Raw genomic sequence first — 14300 nt, forward strand, 5'->3', positions numbered from 1 at the left:
GGCGTGGACTGATGTTGGACCGAGCCCCTTTCCCTCGTCTGTTAGCCTGCGACTGCCCAGCCAGCCCACCCAAGCAGTGGCATGCCTCCCAGTGGCACTTCTCCCTGGCAGGTCAGGAGAGGTCTGTGAGCTCAGGCCAGCCGCCCCTGCCCTGCCCCCAGCCCACTCTGGCCTTACCCAGAAGCTGGTGGAAGATGTGGGTGACCGAATCATCCCAGCGGCACTGGAAAAAGGCCAGGCCAGCTGGTGTCATGGCTTCTTGGTGCTTCTTGTAGAAATCAAAAGTGTGGAAGGTCCGCTGGGCAAGCTGGTAGCTATAAGAAGATAGGGAGCATTTAAGAGCAGGGAATGGGCATCAGAGCCCCACACCCCTCCTCCAGCCAGCCCCACAGGCAATCCTGAGAAGCCCCTTAGGATCTGCCTAGCACAACTACCCTTCTGCCCATCTCAAGCCTAAGTTAAGAGACAGAAGAACCAAGCATGACAGACCATTCCGGGGAAGGTGGCCTGAGAGGGGAGAGGGAATGTGGATGGGGGGGTGGGAGGGGTGCTGCAGATTACCAGGGTGAGGGCCGGGTGTCCCCAGAGAAGTCAGTTGGCTTATCCTGCTTGAAGAGCAGGAAGGCAAAGCGGTGGAAGCCGGAGCCTCGGGCAGGGAAGGGGGGCAGGTAGGGACAAGTCTCCTGTCCTTCAGCCACGCTGTTGCCTGGAATGTTGGTTCTGGCGGGAGAAAAAGCATCCATGAGTTATCACTCAAGGAAGGCGGCAGCAGGAGCATTCCAATCTGCATATTCCCTAGAGACTGATGTCACTCCCTGGGAGGACACACCCTGAAATGATCTTCATCCAACAGTCAAGTAGGAGGCAATGCTCTGTGAACCCTCAGACAGACTGCAAACTTGTGAAGGGAACAGGAGGGGCTCAGAGGCTAGAGATGGTCAGGGAGAGAGTGAGGTCCAGCAGCCTGTTTACTAGGCCGCGGGGAGCCGGTGGGGCCGGCTAGAGAACCACACCACCTCTGGGCTGCATCTCTGTTTCCTGAAGGCTCTGGGGTTTGTCAGGGAGCGTCTCCCCATCCCGACACCAGGATGGCCACTGTACCTGCCCCACATAGAACTACCCAGAGGATCCTGTTACACAGACTGGTAACTGCATTTGACTAAAAATGATAGAAACCATCCTCCCAGTCACTGGCCCCAATTACCTATAAGTGTCAAAGCTGGGATCAACCGCCTGACCTCTGCCACCCTGACGCCAGGGCCAAAGGCCACTGAGCAAAAAGTAGCCCAGCTTGGGCAGTCACAGCTGCCAGAGGCCTCTCACCGTCCTTTTCCCATCTGATTGTCACAGAGCCCCTCAGGGTGGCTAAGGCATGGGGTGGTACCACCCTAGTTTTACAGATGAGGAAATGAGTTCAGGGGAACAAGAGGCCTGTGGGAACAGCCAAAGCCTACTGCCTGCTTTTTCTTCCAGACCTGTCTTCAGCCAGTGGATCACAGGGTTCTTGACAGCATCAGGAAGCAGGGGTGAGGGGCTGCCACCTGGGTGGGAGGTTAATCCAAAGTTCCACAGTTAAGCCACGGTGGAGCCAGGACCGAAATCCAGCTACAGCTCTTTCCAGGATACCAGGGCCTCCTCACATGCCTCTGACCCCTTCCCCCAGCCCAGGTACTCACACCAGCCAGTGGACATATTCAGCATCTGGCTCCAGCAGGTGTCCATCTGCACACAAACAGACCCCACTAACTGCCGGGCCCTGCTGCCCCCCCCCGGCCCCGCCCCTAACTCCCCAGAACCCTGGCTCCTGGGAGGTGAGGGAGGCAAGAGGCCTGGTGAGCCCCAGATACCGACCCAAGTTGGTGAGCAGCAGTGTCCACATGGAGCCCTTGTCTGCCTCATAGGTCACCTCTGGGGCCTGGGCAGCCTGGTGGGGAGACAACAGGGAAGGTGTCACCCCCATCAGGGACAGACAAGCTGCTGTAAACAGACCTTCTGGAGGGGAGGAATCTGAGGGAGCTCTGGAGAAGGGAGAGCCCACTCTGATCCAAACGCCCTTGACGGTCCTTCGAGGTGCAAGTCAGCGAAGAGAAGCTTATAGAAGGAACCCTGCAGAGTTGCCTAGCCAGCTATCTGAACCACAAGGTGGCCCTTACATCAATGGACAGGGGCTAGGAAGGCTCTGAGGACAGCGGGCTAGTGGCAGGAGTATGCCAAGATGGAGCTCTTCCTTTCATCTTATATTCCTTCCTTTGTAATCACCATGGTGTTGTTTACCAGGAAACCAAAAGGGGAAGTCGGAGAAGAACAAAACCCCAAACCAGCCTACATAGGTACCAAGCTTATGCCCTTCACTGCCATAAAAACCACCTCTGTCAGTGCTTTCACAAAGGAGCTGTCCGTGGTCCCGGGGTGGGACGAGTCTGTACACTCAGTGGGAGAAGGGCACGAGTGAGCAGTTACCTCCGTTGGCGTGACCTCATTGCCGAGGTACACAGGCACCAAGTCATCTTCACCCACAGCATAGGCCACGTGCAGGGGGACTCGGGGCACAAAGGTGGCGCCACGGAACAGGTCTCGATAGAGGCCACAGTATTCAGCCAGACGCTGCTTGTGGTAGGGGCCACAGGTCTTCTCCCACTCAGCCCGCACAGCCTCCAGCGGGATGCGTGCTGGTAAGGAAAGATGCCGGTCAGGATGCAGAGTGGGGGCAGGGACACGGTGGGGCCCCCTCCCCTGGGAAGGCTTACCTGTGCGGAGGCGGGCAGCTCGCTCCTCCTCTGGGTTGGCACGCAGCTCCCGGAGGACCTGTTTCCGCTCCAGCAGCTGTTGGGTCCGGCAGACCTTGGGTGGGGGCAGCCCGATGTCAATTTTGTCTTTGGGATCTGGGGAGGGAAGATATGTTGGAGAAAGTGGGAACAAGTTTCAGTGAAGCTGCCAGTCCCTACCTAGTCCTCTCACTTGCCCAAGTTCTGCTGGTAAAGCTTACCCTTTAATTCACAAAACTAAATCACATGGTGCAGTCCGCTTCCCAGACCCGAACAGGGTCCAACTGCTAAGCAAATTGGATTCGACTTGAGATTGCATTTTCTGATCCCTAAACCAGGTCACACTGTCTAGGTCGTGGGTAATACAGGTGAGTAGATAATCATCTTAATTATGGTTGGAATGACCTTCAAGCCTATTCACACCTGGCCGTGGACATTCACCTGAGTCCTTGGTAGAATTAGCTGAAGCTATAAAGACTTAAAGAAGCATTTCTTATACTTTAATGGACTCACCATACAAGTCACCTGGGAAATTTGTTAAAATTCAGATTCTGAATCAACAGGTTAGCGGGGGGCCTGAGATTCTGCATTCCTAACAAGCTCCTAGGTAATGCCTGTGCTGCGAGTCTCAGAACACACTCTGAGTAACAAGGCCCAAGGAGACTTTCGATACGATACTTCTTCCACTTACATTAGACAGTAACAATAAGATGCACTGAACCCTCGTCAAAGATGGATTTGTCTAAAAAAACCTTTAATACAACAATTTTGTGACAGACACAATTATTTTATTTTACACTGAGGAAACTGAAGCTCAGGCAAGTCACTGAGATAGGGAAACTGAAGGACTCCATAAAAATATGCTTTTTGCTCCTTTTCCTGCTTTTTCTTTTTTAAGTAAACTCTGTGCCCAACATGGGGCTTGAACTCACAACCCTGAGATCAAGAGGTGCATGTTCTACCAACTGAGCCAGCCACACACCCCTTTCTACTTCTATTTTTGCTAGGACCCACACCCCCACTTTATGGATGCCTTTTGTAAGGAACAAGGAATTAATGATTTCTTTCGAATAGATAACATCTAAGGAAGGACCAGGTGAGAATGACTGCAGGAAGCCACAGTATGTGTATTCCAGACAACCAGCTCTAGACATCTCAACGCCAAGACCCCCTGGCTCCATGGCTCCACGGAATAAGACTTGGGCCCTTATCTTTGTTCTAACTGGTTCCTGGATGCCTGAGAGGACATGTGCACCAGACCACAATCCTCAGTAAAAACCCCCAGGCCCCAAGCAAAGAGGAGACTCCCTCCTTTCCTTTCTGAATCTCCCAAACACACTGTCCGTACCTGCACTCTTTCTATACCTTCCAGAAACTCTGCTTTTACCTTCTGCTGGCTGGAGTTTGAGTCTTATCCTGCGTGCATCAGGGATCCTTCTCTAGGTCCCTGGACCTGGCCTGTCAGCATCAACTCCTAAGAAGTTGGGTTTAGATCAGACTGTGGATTCCATCCCTGTGTCCTCAACCATCATAAAACTGCCTCCCTAAATGCTTTCCACATAAAGATGTACTCGGGAAGTAGGTTGCTCAAGGGCAGGATCCCCGAGTCACTTTGCCCAGAGCTTTCAATTTCATTCAGGAAAGAACTGCACACCTTTGTGCCAAGCACTATGCGGGTAGAAGGATCAAATGGTCAAGACAGGCAAGGTCCCTGTCCTTGGGTGCCTGGGTGGCTCAGTTGGTTAAGCGACTGCCTTCGGCTCAGGTCATGATCCTGGAGTCCCGAGATCGAGTCCCACATCGGGCTCCCTGCTCGGCGGGGAGTCTGCGTCTCCCTCTGACCCTAACCCCTCTCATGCGCGCGCTCTCTCTCATTCTCTCTCTGTCAAATAATAAATAAAATCTTTAAAAAAAAAAAAAAAAAGATCCCTGTCCCTAGGGATCCCAATACGGGGAGAGGACCAGTGAAAACAAAGTCAGGACAGGGTGTGGCCGGGGCTTCACACAGTATTTTAGGAGCACAGAGGGACGTTCTAACACGGAATGGGGGGGTGGGGAGGAGAAACCTGGAAAGGATTTTCGAAGTATAAGGTGGAACTCTAACAGCGGGAGAAGGGAATCTTCCAAATAAAAGAACCAAAAGGTGTGAAAAATCCTGGTGGGACTAAATGGCCCACAGGGCGCACGTGGGCGCTGGCAGGCCCCCTCCGCCAGTGCTCGGGGAGGACGCCGGCGGCCCCCCCGCCCCCCGGTCGCCCTGCACCTGACTCCTCCCCGAAGTGCTCCCGATAGGTCCGCCACCAGTGCGGGTTCCGCGCCTCCTGCTCCGCCCGGCGCCGGTAGCGGTCGAAGCTGCGGTATTTCTCCAGCTGCTCCAGGTTGCTCACATCGATGTCCTCGTTGGGCATCGGCCCCAGAGGGGCGGTCCGGCGGTTCAGGGCGGCTGCGGGTAGACAGCGGGAGGTGAGGCCAGGGCCGGACGCTGGCTCGAGCCCCGGGGCCCGGGCTCTACAGGGACCTCCAAGAGCCCCCCACCTCAGACCCCTCACCCGAGGCGCTGAAGCCCCGCCACCCGCGACTTCCGTAAAGCGCGGCCCGCCACCAGGGCGCCGCCATCTTTCCCCAGGACGGCGGCCCGCGTGCCGCCGCCGCCAAGGACCCCGCAGAGGTGGCCGGAGCAGCGCCTGAGCGTCCCGCGGAGGCCCCTCTCCGCCCGGCCCCGCCCCCGGGCTCGCGCCCTGCGGGCCCCGCCCCCGCCCGGGCTCCAGCTCCCTCCTTCCCGGGAGGCGGAGCTGCTACCTCCCGTCGGGCGAGGGCGGCGAGCTTCGGAAGTGCCCGGTGGCCGGCGGGGCGGAGCTGCGGGCGGTCCGGGCCCCTGGCCGCGGCCGGCCACCAGGAGGCGGCATACCCCACAGCCTGCCCCTCCGCGGAGGACACCGAGGGCCTCGGGGCCAGAGGCGAGCGGCGTGCAGGCCCTTGACCCCCGGTGGCTGGGATTTCAACGGTAGCCCTTACTTTCGGGAAACACTTGTTCTCTCACGGTCCTGGAGCGCTCCAAGAACGGGCTCACTTGGGATTTAACTGAAAGGCAAGCACGGATTCCATGTATCAACTGGAAACAAGTAACAAACACGGATGACTCTTGAAGTGGAAGTAATGCCGCCTCCTCCCCGCCCCCCGCCCCCCGCGTCTTTCTTCGTTGTCACTTAACTCCAACACCTCTCTCTACAGCAAACTGAATTAAGCATCTGGGTTAAGACCTTGAAACGTTGTTGATACTTTTGAAGGGAAAAGCACCAGCAGATACACAGCTGGGTCGCCCTCTGCTGTCTGTGGCCTGGGGTACAAGTTGATGGAAGGGGAGAACTGAGCTCCCTGCCACACCTTAATGCCAGGAGCAGTGATATGGAGCAGTTATAGGTACTGAGTAAAGCATCATTACAAGCCAAGGGCGGTGGAGCGTCTCTACTTGTCTGTTTCATCGAGTGACACCACCCAGTTGCCCAAGCCAGAAACCTGGGGGTCCTCTTCGACACTTCTCCCTTCCTGACCCTCTGTGCCAGGCATCAGGTCCATGACCCCTCACTGCCATCCCCGGCAGTGCTGTCCTCAGTCTCCCCTGCACCCTGCAAGCAGCCTTCTGACCCGCCCCCTCCAGTGTGTTCACTCCACAGCCACGATGTGCTTTCGAAAGTGCAAATATAGTCTCACCGTTTAAAACAGTGAGGGCATACCCACTGCCCTGAAAATAAATGAGGCCACACAGACCTGCTTCCTAATTCTACACTCATTTCTCTTTGTCTTGAAGCCCAAGCTCGCCCTTGCGGGTCTCCCTGCTGGGTGATCCTGTCTGCCAGGGGACTAAGTCAATGGCAGCTCTCCCAGGCTGTGCCCGTGCTTACAGCCCCGTGGCTCTTCACACAGGCGGCAACTCGTTTAGGTGTCTGTGGAGAGAAGGACCGAGTTCCAAGCTTCATGAGGTTTCTAATGGGACACTGATGCTTCCCTCCTCAGTGCAGGCACCACCCCGAGCAGCAGCTTGGAGATCTCGTGCCTCTCCACAGCCCTGTGTGCAGCATGCTCTTCTAGAAGGAGGCAGTGGAATGAGGTGGCTGAGACCCTGCGGCTTTCGAATCAGCCCGAGAAGGCTCTACTATTTGCTGTCACCTTGGGCAGACGATTTAATCTCCCTGAGCCTCTGTCCCTTCATGTGTGAGGTAGGGCTGATCATCACACTCTTCTCCCGGTCGTGAGGCAGCCAGTGAATGTACAGATTCAGGAAGGTCCCAGCGCCAGCCAGCTTTATAGCACGTAACAGTGCTACAGAGGGAACACGTCTAAGAGATAAGTATAAACTCTCAGGAGTCAAGGCAAATTCTAACAATCGAATCGTTAAGAATATAGCAATTTAATGGGTCCAAGATAAAGGCCGGAAATAGCTGGTAAATGAAGATCCTTCTGAAAACTGTTCTGGTACCCCCTCAGCCTCGTCCTCCTCTGCCCTTTGTCCTCCAGTGGAAGGTAACCAGTCGCTGGCTGAGGAAAGCCGCTTCAGGAGTTGGCCGTGGTTATGTTAGTGGAGTCCATCTGTCCTCGGGTTTGCTGGGACAACTGCCAAGCTGCCGCCCCTCTCCTGGCGCCCCTGCAGGGAGAAGTGCAAAGGCGCCCTCCTGGGGGCGGCAGCCTGGGTAAGGCCCTGTGGGGGTCCCCAGTGTTCTCTACCCTCCCAGCTGTGGCAGCGGCCTTCACTCTCCAGTCTTTGCTCCCACCTGCTGTGGCTTCGTAGCAGGTGAACAGGACAGAGAGGCCTCTCTACTGGTCCCTCACCACACCCCACTGTCACGCCCAGCTCTGCCTCTGGGAAGCCCTAATTACAAGAAGCGACAGGCCAGTATTCGTGAGGGCTGGTCAGTGATTCAGGCAGCTGGGAATGAGGCAGGAACTTTCTGCCAGCCAACCTGAGAGCACAAGGCTGCGAGGTAAAACCTGGCTGGGCACGGCGCCCTCCTGCCCCCTCTGTGCCCCACAACACCGCCCGCCTCCTCGGTCAAGAGGATAGAAGGCGCTTCAAAACATGTGCTCTGACTCTGTGTCCCAGTTAGGGAGGAGAGCCCGTGCTGTCCCTGTAGGCCTCTCGGACAGAGAGGGCAGGAGGCTGTCCGTGGCGTCTCTCTAGAAGACTCCCCCGCCTCAGAAGAGGCCCAGGTGAAAATATCCCCCAACCATCTGCCTGCTGAGGAAGGGAGGGGTTCACAGAGCCCAGTGAGCCCTTGGATCTGAGCTGGAAGTCTGGGGGAGGAGAACCGAAGCTGTGGCTGGCAGGGTCGTGGGGCTGAGACACCTTCGGCATCACATCTCCCCAGAGGCCACTGCTCCTCGAGCCCTAGAGGCTGGAGTGTGCAGAGAGCACGTGCTCGCACCCTGTCCCCAGGAGGAGCTGTAATCAGGCCCTGGGTACTCCCTCCTCGGAGCCGGCAGCCAGGGGTGCGATGGGAGAGACTTCCAGGGTTGGAGGCCTCCGCTGAGGAGCCAGTGGCGCCCTTCAGGCTGAATGGGATGTCATATTGTAGGAGGCTTTCTTCAGGGTCTCCAGGAAGAACTGTTCATTCTCCAAGAAGTCACGGTCCTGAAAGGCAGGGCTGGGTGAGCAGTCCCCACTGCGTGGCTCCCTCCTGTACCCACTTCTGTGAACAGGGCCACTGGTTCGCAGGACTGAGAGCAAGGTGGAGCCAGGCCTCACTCAGGGGCCCTCTCTCCACTTACTCCCTGGCTCTGGGATGCGGCGGGGGCGGTGGGGGCACGGAAGTGAGACAGCGCAGGTCTCAGTCATGGTGAGGCCCTTTGTCAGCGCATGACTTCACCTCTGTAAACCTGTCTATAAACTGGGGATAATAACATTACCTGCCTGCAGGACTGGGGGAGTGGGGGTAGAGGCTCGTACCGCACATACAGCTTTTAGCACGGAGCCTGGCATGCAGGGAATGCTCTGGAAGTGATAGCTCCTATCATTCTGATCACAGGATTACTGTGAGGTTCAACCAAGGTGGATGCAAGCTGCATCCCACAGAACCAGGCCTGGGGGACGGGTCTCAGAGATGCTCAGTGGGCAATCCGCACTATTATGGTGGGGTGGGGGGACTCAGCCCTCCCTGGGGCCAGGGTGCTCCTTCCTGCCTCCCACCAGTGTGGACAGAGGAGCCCTGGGCCCAGGGCGAGTGGGCGGCTCAGCTGGGGCTGCCTTCCGCTCGGGACGCTCACCTGCTCCGCCGTGTGCCTCAGCAGCACCAGCTTGGCGTGGAGGTGCGAGGGGCCCAGGCCGGCGGGGGGCCGGCTGCACCGGGGCGCGGTGGCGGCAGGAGCCACGGTGGCTGAAAAGGCCGAGGAGGAAGTCAGGGGCTGCGGCGAGGGTGGGACAGCAGGACAGCTACAGCTGGGTCCCTGCGGCCCTCTCACCACTGTGGGCCGCAGCAACCGCGCCAACCTTCTGGGCGCTTCCACCGACTCTCAAAAGCCTTTGAAAATGCTCACGGGATATTCCCTGGCAAGTCCAATTCTAGGATTTTATTCACGGGAAATAATCAGGCAAAGGTATAGAGATGTATATACAAACATTTCCACTGGGGTGTTTATCTTAGTGACAAAAAACCACTCAGTATGGAATCAGTAAAAACATGGGACACAATGGACAATGATGCTGATTAAGAATTACAGTTAAATGTTTAATTACTGATAGCAAGACATGTTCCATATACATGTTTCTGAATGAAAGAAATCAAGGTTGGAAACAACTGAGATGATCTCAATTTTTTATTTTGAAAACATACAGTGTAGAACGCTATGCACCAAAATGTTAAAAGTGGTTTTCTCTAGAGAGTGAGGTCGAGATTAACTTTTTACAAAGCAGCTTTCCCCTCTCTTCTCTCTTACTTAGCCTTCCCTGACGAACATGCGTGACTCGCGTAACAAGGGACCAGCAAGCGGATGTTAACGGGCCCCTGACTCCAGTGAGGGAAGCCGCTCGGGCACCGCCCCCCAGCCGGCCGGCCCAGCCCACGGCCCATCCTTGGAAAGCTACTCACCACCCAGGCAGGAGGCTGCCGGGCCCTGGGCCCTGGGGAGCAGCACCACGGGGCTGGAGGGCAGGTCCTGTCGGATGTGGTCCAGCAGCAGCCTCTGTTGGGCCAGACTCAGGTGCTCCTGTCCCCGACCCCAGAGAGAAGGACGTGGCTGCGAGGGCGGGAGATTGGAGGGGGGCGCGGGGGCGGCCGGCCGGGAGGGGCCTTGCCTGGTGCATGAGCTGCTCCTGCTGCCGCAGCTGCTCCTGCTGCCGCTGTACCCGCTGTAGCCGTGCCTGCTGCTCCTGCTGCACCTGCCGGGCCTCGCGCAGCGCCCGCTGCCCCTCCTCCAACTTCTCCGAGGCTACCTGCGGTCAGCGGGGCTCCCTGCAGTCAGCGGGGCTGGCTGGGTGGGTGCCCGGCCAGGCCCACCCCGCCCCGAGCCCAGCAGCCCGGCACCTGGCTCCTGCTCTCCACCTCCTCGGCACGGAGCCTGGTGCGCAGGGCAGCAGCGCTGACCCTCTCCTTCTCCAGCCGCAGCTCCTGCCGCTCCCGCTCCAGGGCCTCCCTCTCGGCCGCCAGCTGATCCTCCTTGGCTCGGAGCTCACTGGCCCTGATCTTCAGCTCGGCTTGCCCCTGGAGACGGCAAGGCCTTGGGTGCATTCTCCCCTCCGGAGCGAACTCCCCCTCCCCCTCGGTTTCCCAGGCTCCGACCCACCCTGACTCTGGGGGAGGCAGTGTGGCAAGGGGTCCAAGGACGGGTCAGAGAGGCCTGGGGCCAAGAATCGGGGCTGCCCCTCACCCCGGGACTCAACTCCTCTGAACCCCAGCTTCCTCATTTCTAGAATATCTAAGTCAGGGAAACGTGATGACAATTAAATGAGAGAATGTATATAAAGCACCTAGGCCAATTAAAGGAAGTTATTATATGATTGTTTTCATTTCTACATTCTTGTTATCTCTAGGCTCTTTGCTAAGGGACTACAACCCGAGGGAGGAGCAGTGAGGGCCGGGGAAGGAAAGGGCAGGGCTGCTGAGCTCCAGGGCTGCCCTGGAGGCTCTGGGCCCTACCTTGGCCAGGCTGATGAGGGTGCCCTCCCGCTGGGTGTCCACCTGCAGCGCCCTCTCTGCCTCACGCTCAGCCCGCTCCTTACTCAGCTTCTGCTGCGCATAGAACTCGGCCCACTCGGCTGCGAGGCGCCGCCGCTCCTCCCCACACTTGCGCATGACGGACTTCTGCTCCTCCAGCAAGGCGCTCTGGGACAAGAGGGGCCAGGGCACAGGCTGAGCATCCTGAGGCTTATGGCAGGGGTCACAGCTGTACATGGTGTGGCTGCAATCACCTTGGCCTTCTCCAGCTCCTCCCGTTCCATGGTGATCTGCTGGACCATGACTTTCCTCTGCTCTTCTAGACCGCGCTGCGTGGACTCAGCCCTGGACTGCTCGGCATTCACCCGCCATCGCTCCTGGGGGCCAGGTGAGGACATGCGTTCCCTGGACACCCTGCCCGCCCCCTCCGCCCCCCGTCAGGCCTGACTGCGCCCCAGGGAGCTGTGCAACCGCCCCGCCTCTCCCACACTATGCCACAAACACCTCCAGAGAGGTACAGAAGGAAGTGCCAAGCAGGGCTGCCAGGGCCCAGGCTCCGGGATGAACTGCACCAAGGCCTAGAGGCTCAGGAGCTACCACCGAGAGGCGGCCCCACTCCCTGAGATGCAAGCTGCTGCACTCTGCGTGCCTGTCTCACAGGCAGGTGGCCGGGGCAGGTGTGACACAGCGTACGCCAGGGGACCAGGGGCCACACTAGCACGAGCTTAACAACTTGACCATGCCTGCCTCAGGCAGGGGCTTAAGAAATTTACAAGAAGGGTGCCTGGATGGCTCAGTTGGTTAAGCGACTGCCTTCGGCTCAGGTCATGGTCCCAGGGTCCTGGGATCGAGTCCCACGTCGGGCTCCCTGCTCGGCGGGGAGTCTGCTTCTCCCTCTGACCCTACCCCCTCTTGCGCTCTCTCTCTCACTCTCTCTCTCTCTCAAATAAATAAAAAAAAAAAAAAAGAAATTTACAAGAAGACCTGAATACATATGGTTCATGATACAAACACACCTACATCTAATGTTGATAAGTCTACGGAAGATACAGAACATCCTCAGTGGCTACCTCTGGCCAGTGGGTAATTCTAATTTTCTTCTGTACTGCTAACTGTACAGAAGAAACTGTACTGTATTTTGATTTTTTCAGTATAACGTATCATGTTATAAACTAGCACAAAGGAAAGGAAAGGTATCATTTTTTAGAGAATCAAGCTTGTTCTTCAATACAAAAGATACGAAGGGGTTCAAAAATGCATCTCTTAGAGCTCAGGAGGCACAGGCTTCAGTAGACGGATGAACGTGACAGATCTGAGCAAGGTGGGCAGGAAGGGCAGAAAGGGGAGCACTGGCTGCATCCCTGGGGTGCTGGGGAGACAGGCCCTGCCGGCGGGAGGGCGGCCCACCTGCTCCAGCAGCCGGCTCTGCTCGTTCAGGCGTGCCTCCATCTTCCCGATGACCTCCTGGAGCCGGCTTCTCTCCTCTTCCATGTCCCGCTGCTGCTGGCCCAGCCTCTCCTGCAGCACTGGCGGGCCACGGGGTGCTCAGTACCCGCCCTCTGTCCCAGCGGGATCGGGGTGCAGGGGGGTACCCACGGCCCACCCGGTACCTCTGAGCTGCTGGTCGCGCTGCCGGAGCCCCAGCTCCCGCTCCTGGGCGGTGGTGAGGTGCGAGGCCTCCACGCGGGAGGACAGCTCATGCAGGCTGCTGGAGAACTTCTCCATCTGCTCGATGATGCTATTCAGGGACCTGGGGCCGGGGGGACTGGGTCAGCCTGGCCCCGGGCCCCAGCCCTGCCCCTCGGGCAGGCAGGGCCCAGATGGCGCCCATACCGTGTGTGGGAGGTGGCGCTGGTGACCGCGTCGATCTCTCGGTCCTTCAGCAGCTTCACCCGCTGCAGCTGCTCCTCGTGGTCCTGGCGCATCTCCAGGATGGAGGCCCTGAGGGGAGCGAGGGCAGCGCAGTGAGCATGCATGCCAAGCTGCACCAGAGGGCTTGCCATTCAGCTCCCCTGCATCTTTCCTCTTTGTCCTCGTCTTCCTCTTCTCCTCCAGGCACTGCCTCCGCTACCTTGGCTCCTCATCCTTATGTGTCTTCGGGCCTCGATGCCACAACGACTCTAACAGGGAGACTCCTTCCATTACTTAGCAAAGGACACACACAGGAGAAAAGATAGGTGTGTGGGTAGCCTTTTCTTGTCTGGCCAATCTGAGAAGTGTTGAAATGCCTGCTCTGCCCACATCGACCGGCTCCTTTATGTAGCTTTTCTTAGTTTTGTTCTCATCTAGAAAGGCAACCGGATGGACACACCGGGCACAAGAGTGTAAACCTCATCCAGGGTCCATCTAGTCACCAGACTCAAGAGCGCCAGCAGGCGAGGGGCCTGACCTATGCTGAGCTAGGTGCTTGGGTTGCCTGCCACTGCCAGGACCCCTTAGGTCCTGCAGGGACCTCTACCCCACTGCTGGGGGAGTGCTGGGGCCTCCACTCAAAGGCGGTAATGGGTCAGTGTGCCTGGCCTTGGTCCTCACATGGAAGGGAAGGGGTCAAGCCTCAGCTGCTGAGCCATGGCTTGGCGACTCCAGGGAATGGACTTCCTCTGGCCATCCTCGAAGATGGCCAGGCCCTGCCTGTCCCCCAGGCCTCGCCCTCACCGCTGCAGTTCCCGGAGCCGCTCCATCTCATGGTCCTTCTCTTGCATGGCAGCCGCCAAGCGCTGCTGGTGCTGGGCTGTGAGCTCGGCGCGGGCCTGCTCGGCTTCTCGGCAGTACGACAGATACCGGGCCGACAGCTCCTCGTGCTCCCTCCGCAGCCGCTCCTCCCGTTGCTGGTACGATGTTTCTAGCACCTTGACACGGCTTCTGCCAACAAAACACCAAGCCGTGGTGCTCAGAGGGTGAGGGCAGATACCCAAAGAGCCCCTCCGAGCACATCGGCTAGGGCCAGCCCTGAGGCTTGGGAAGCCCGGGCGGGAGGAGCTTGGGTACCTGTGGGCGCTCTCGATGAGCTCCAGGTCGGCCTGGTGCCGCTGCTCCAAGCTCTCTAGCAAGAGCTGGTGCTGGGTCCGCTCCAGCTCCAGCTTCCGCACCTGGAGATGGCGGGAGGGTGGGGAGGTGGGCTCCCGGGGCCGACTGGTTCCAGCCCTCAGAGGGAGACCCTCTTGTCACAGCCTCGCCCCCCCAGCCCAGGGCCCCTCTGTCCTTCACCTGGGCCTCCAGCTCTGCCAGCCGGGCCTGGCTCTGCAGAAGGTCGGCCTGGAGCTCGGCCGTGCCGCTCTGCAGATGCACTTGGGCGGCCAGAAGCTGCCTCTGGTATTCTGTGCCCGGCAGCAGGCTCTGCGCCAGGGACTTGAGGAGCAGGGACTGTAGGAGACGGTGGGAGATGGTCCAG

The 14300-nt window shown here is 58.2% G+C and overlaps 2 protein-coding genes and 1 long non-coding RNA gene across 16 annotated transcripts in view; 1 reads left to right on the plus strand and 2 right to left on the minus strand.

Moving 5' to 3' along the window:
- MRPL38 (mitochondrial ribosomal protein L38) overlaps positions 1–5474 on the minus strand; it is a 5808-nt gene extending 334 nt beyond the window's left edge. Inside the window, exons 1-8 of the mRNA XM_045888434.3 lie at positions 5315–5474; positions 5029–5208; positions 2748–2882; positions 2461–2669; positions 1852–1924; positions 1677–1722; positions 562–720; positions 178–314 (exon numbers count right to left, since the gene is read on the minus strand). Coding sequence (XP_045744390.2) covers positions 178–314; positions 562–720; positions 1677–1722; positions 1852–1924; positions 2461–2669; positions 2748–2882; positions 5029–5208; positions 5315–5381 — 1006 coding nt within the window. The 5' untranslated portion in view covers positions 5382–5474. The remainder of the gene's footprint in view (positions 1–177; positions 315–561; positions 721–1676; positions 1723–1851; positions 1925–2460; positions 2670–2747; positions 2883–5028; positions 5209–5314) is intronic.
- LOC129046230 (uncharacterized) overlaps positions 1–11369 on the plus strand; it is a 13840-nt gene extending 2471 nt beyond the window's left edge. Inside the window, exons 2-3 of the long non-coding RNA XR_008507140.2 lie at positions 9697–9956; positions 11233–11369. This is a non-coding gene — a long non-coding RNA (uncharacterized LOC129046230). The remainder of the gene's footprint in view (positions 1–9696; positions 9957–11232) is intronic.
- Positions 7155–14300, minus strand: part of FBF1 (Fas binding factor 1) — a 22201-nt gene continuing 15055 nt past the window's right edge. For 7 of the 14 annotated variants that reach the window (XM_064582993.1, XM_064582992.1, XM_064582990.1 and 4 more), the window contains 13 exons: positions 14117–14272; positions 13898–13998; positions 13565–13771; positions 12743–12850; positions 12520–12659; positions 12317–12435; positions 11164–11286; positions 10892–11077; positions 10280–10456; positions 10051–10188; positions 9845–9962; positions 9024–9133; positions 7155–8391 (listed from right to left, as the gene is read on the minus strand). In XM_064582993.1, the coding sequence (XP_064439063.1) occupies positions 8308–8391; positions 9024–9133; positions 9845–9962; positions 10051–10188; positions 10280–10456; positions 10892–11077; positions 11164–11286; positions 12317–12435; positions 12520–12659; positions 12743–12850; positions 13565–13771; positions 13898–13998; positions 14117–14272 (1767 nt within the window). In that variant the 3' untranslated portion in view covers positions 7155–8307. Of the gene's footprint in view, positions 8392–9023; positions 9134–9844; positions 9963–10050; positions 10189–10279; positions 10457–10891; positions 11078–11163; positions 11287–12316; positions 12436–12519; positions 12660–12742; positions 12851–13564; positions 13772–13897; positions 13999–14116; positions 14273–14300 lie in introns of those variants that run through there. The other 7 variants (XR_010408617.1, XR_010408616.1, XM_064582994.1 and 4 more) reach the window with 7 other exon arrangements.

Source organism: Mirounga angustirostris, unplaced genomic scaffold (assembly GCF_029215605.1).
Source record: "Mirounga angustirostris isolate CCGP_5_RB_7025 unplaced genomic scaffold, mMirAng1.0.hap1 SCAF_17, whole genome shotgun sequence".
NCBI classification, from domain to species: Eukaryota; Metazoa; Chordata; class Mammalia; order Carnivora; family Phocidae; genus Mirounga; species Mirounga angustirostris.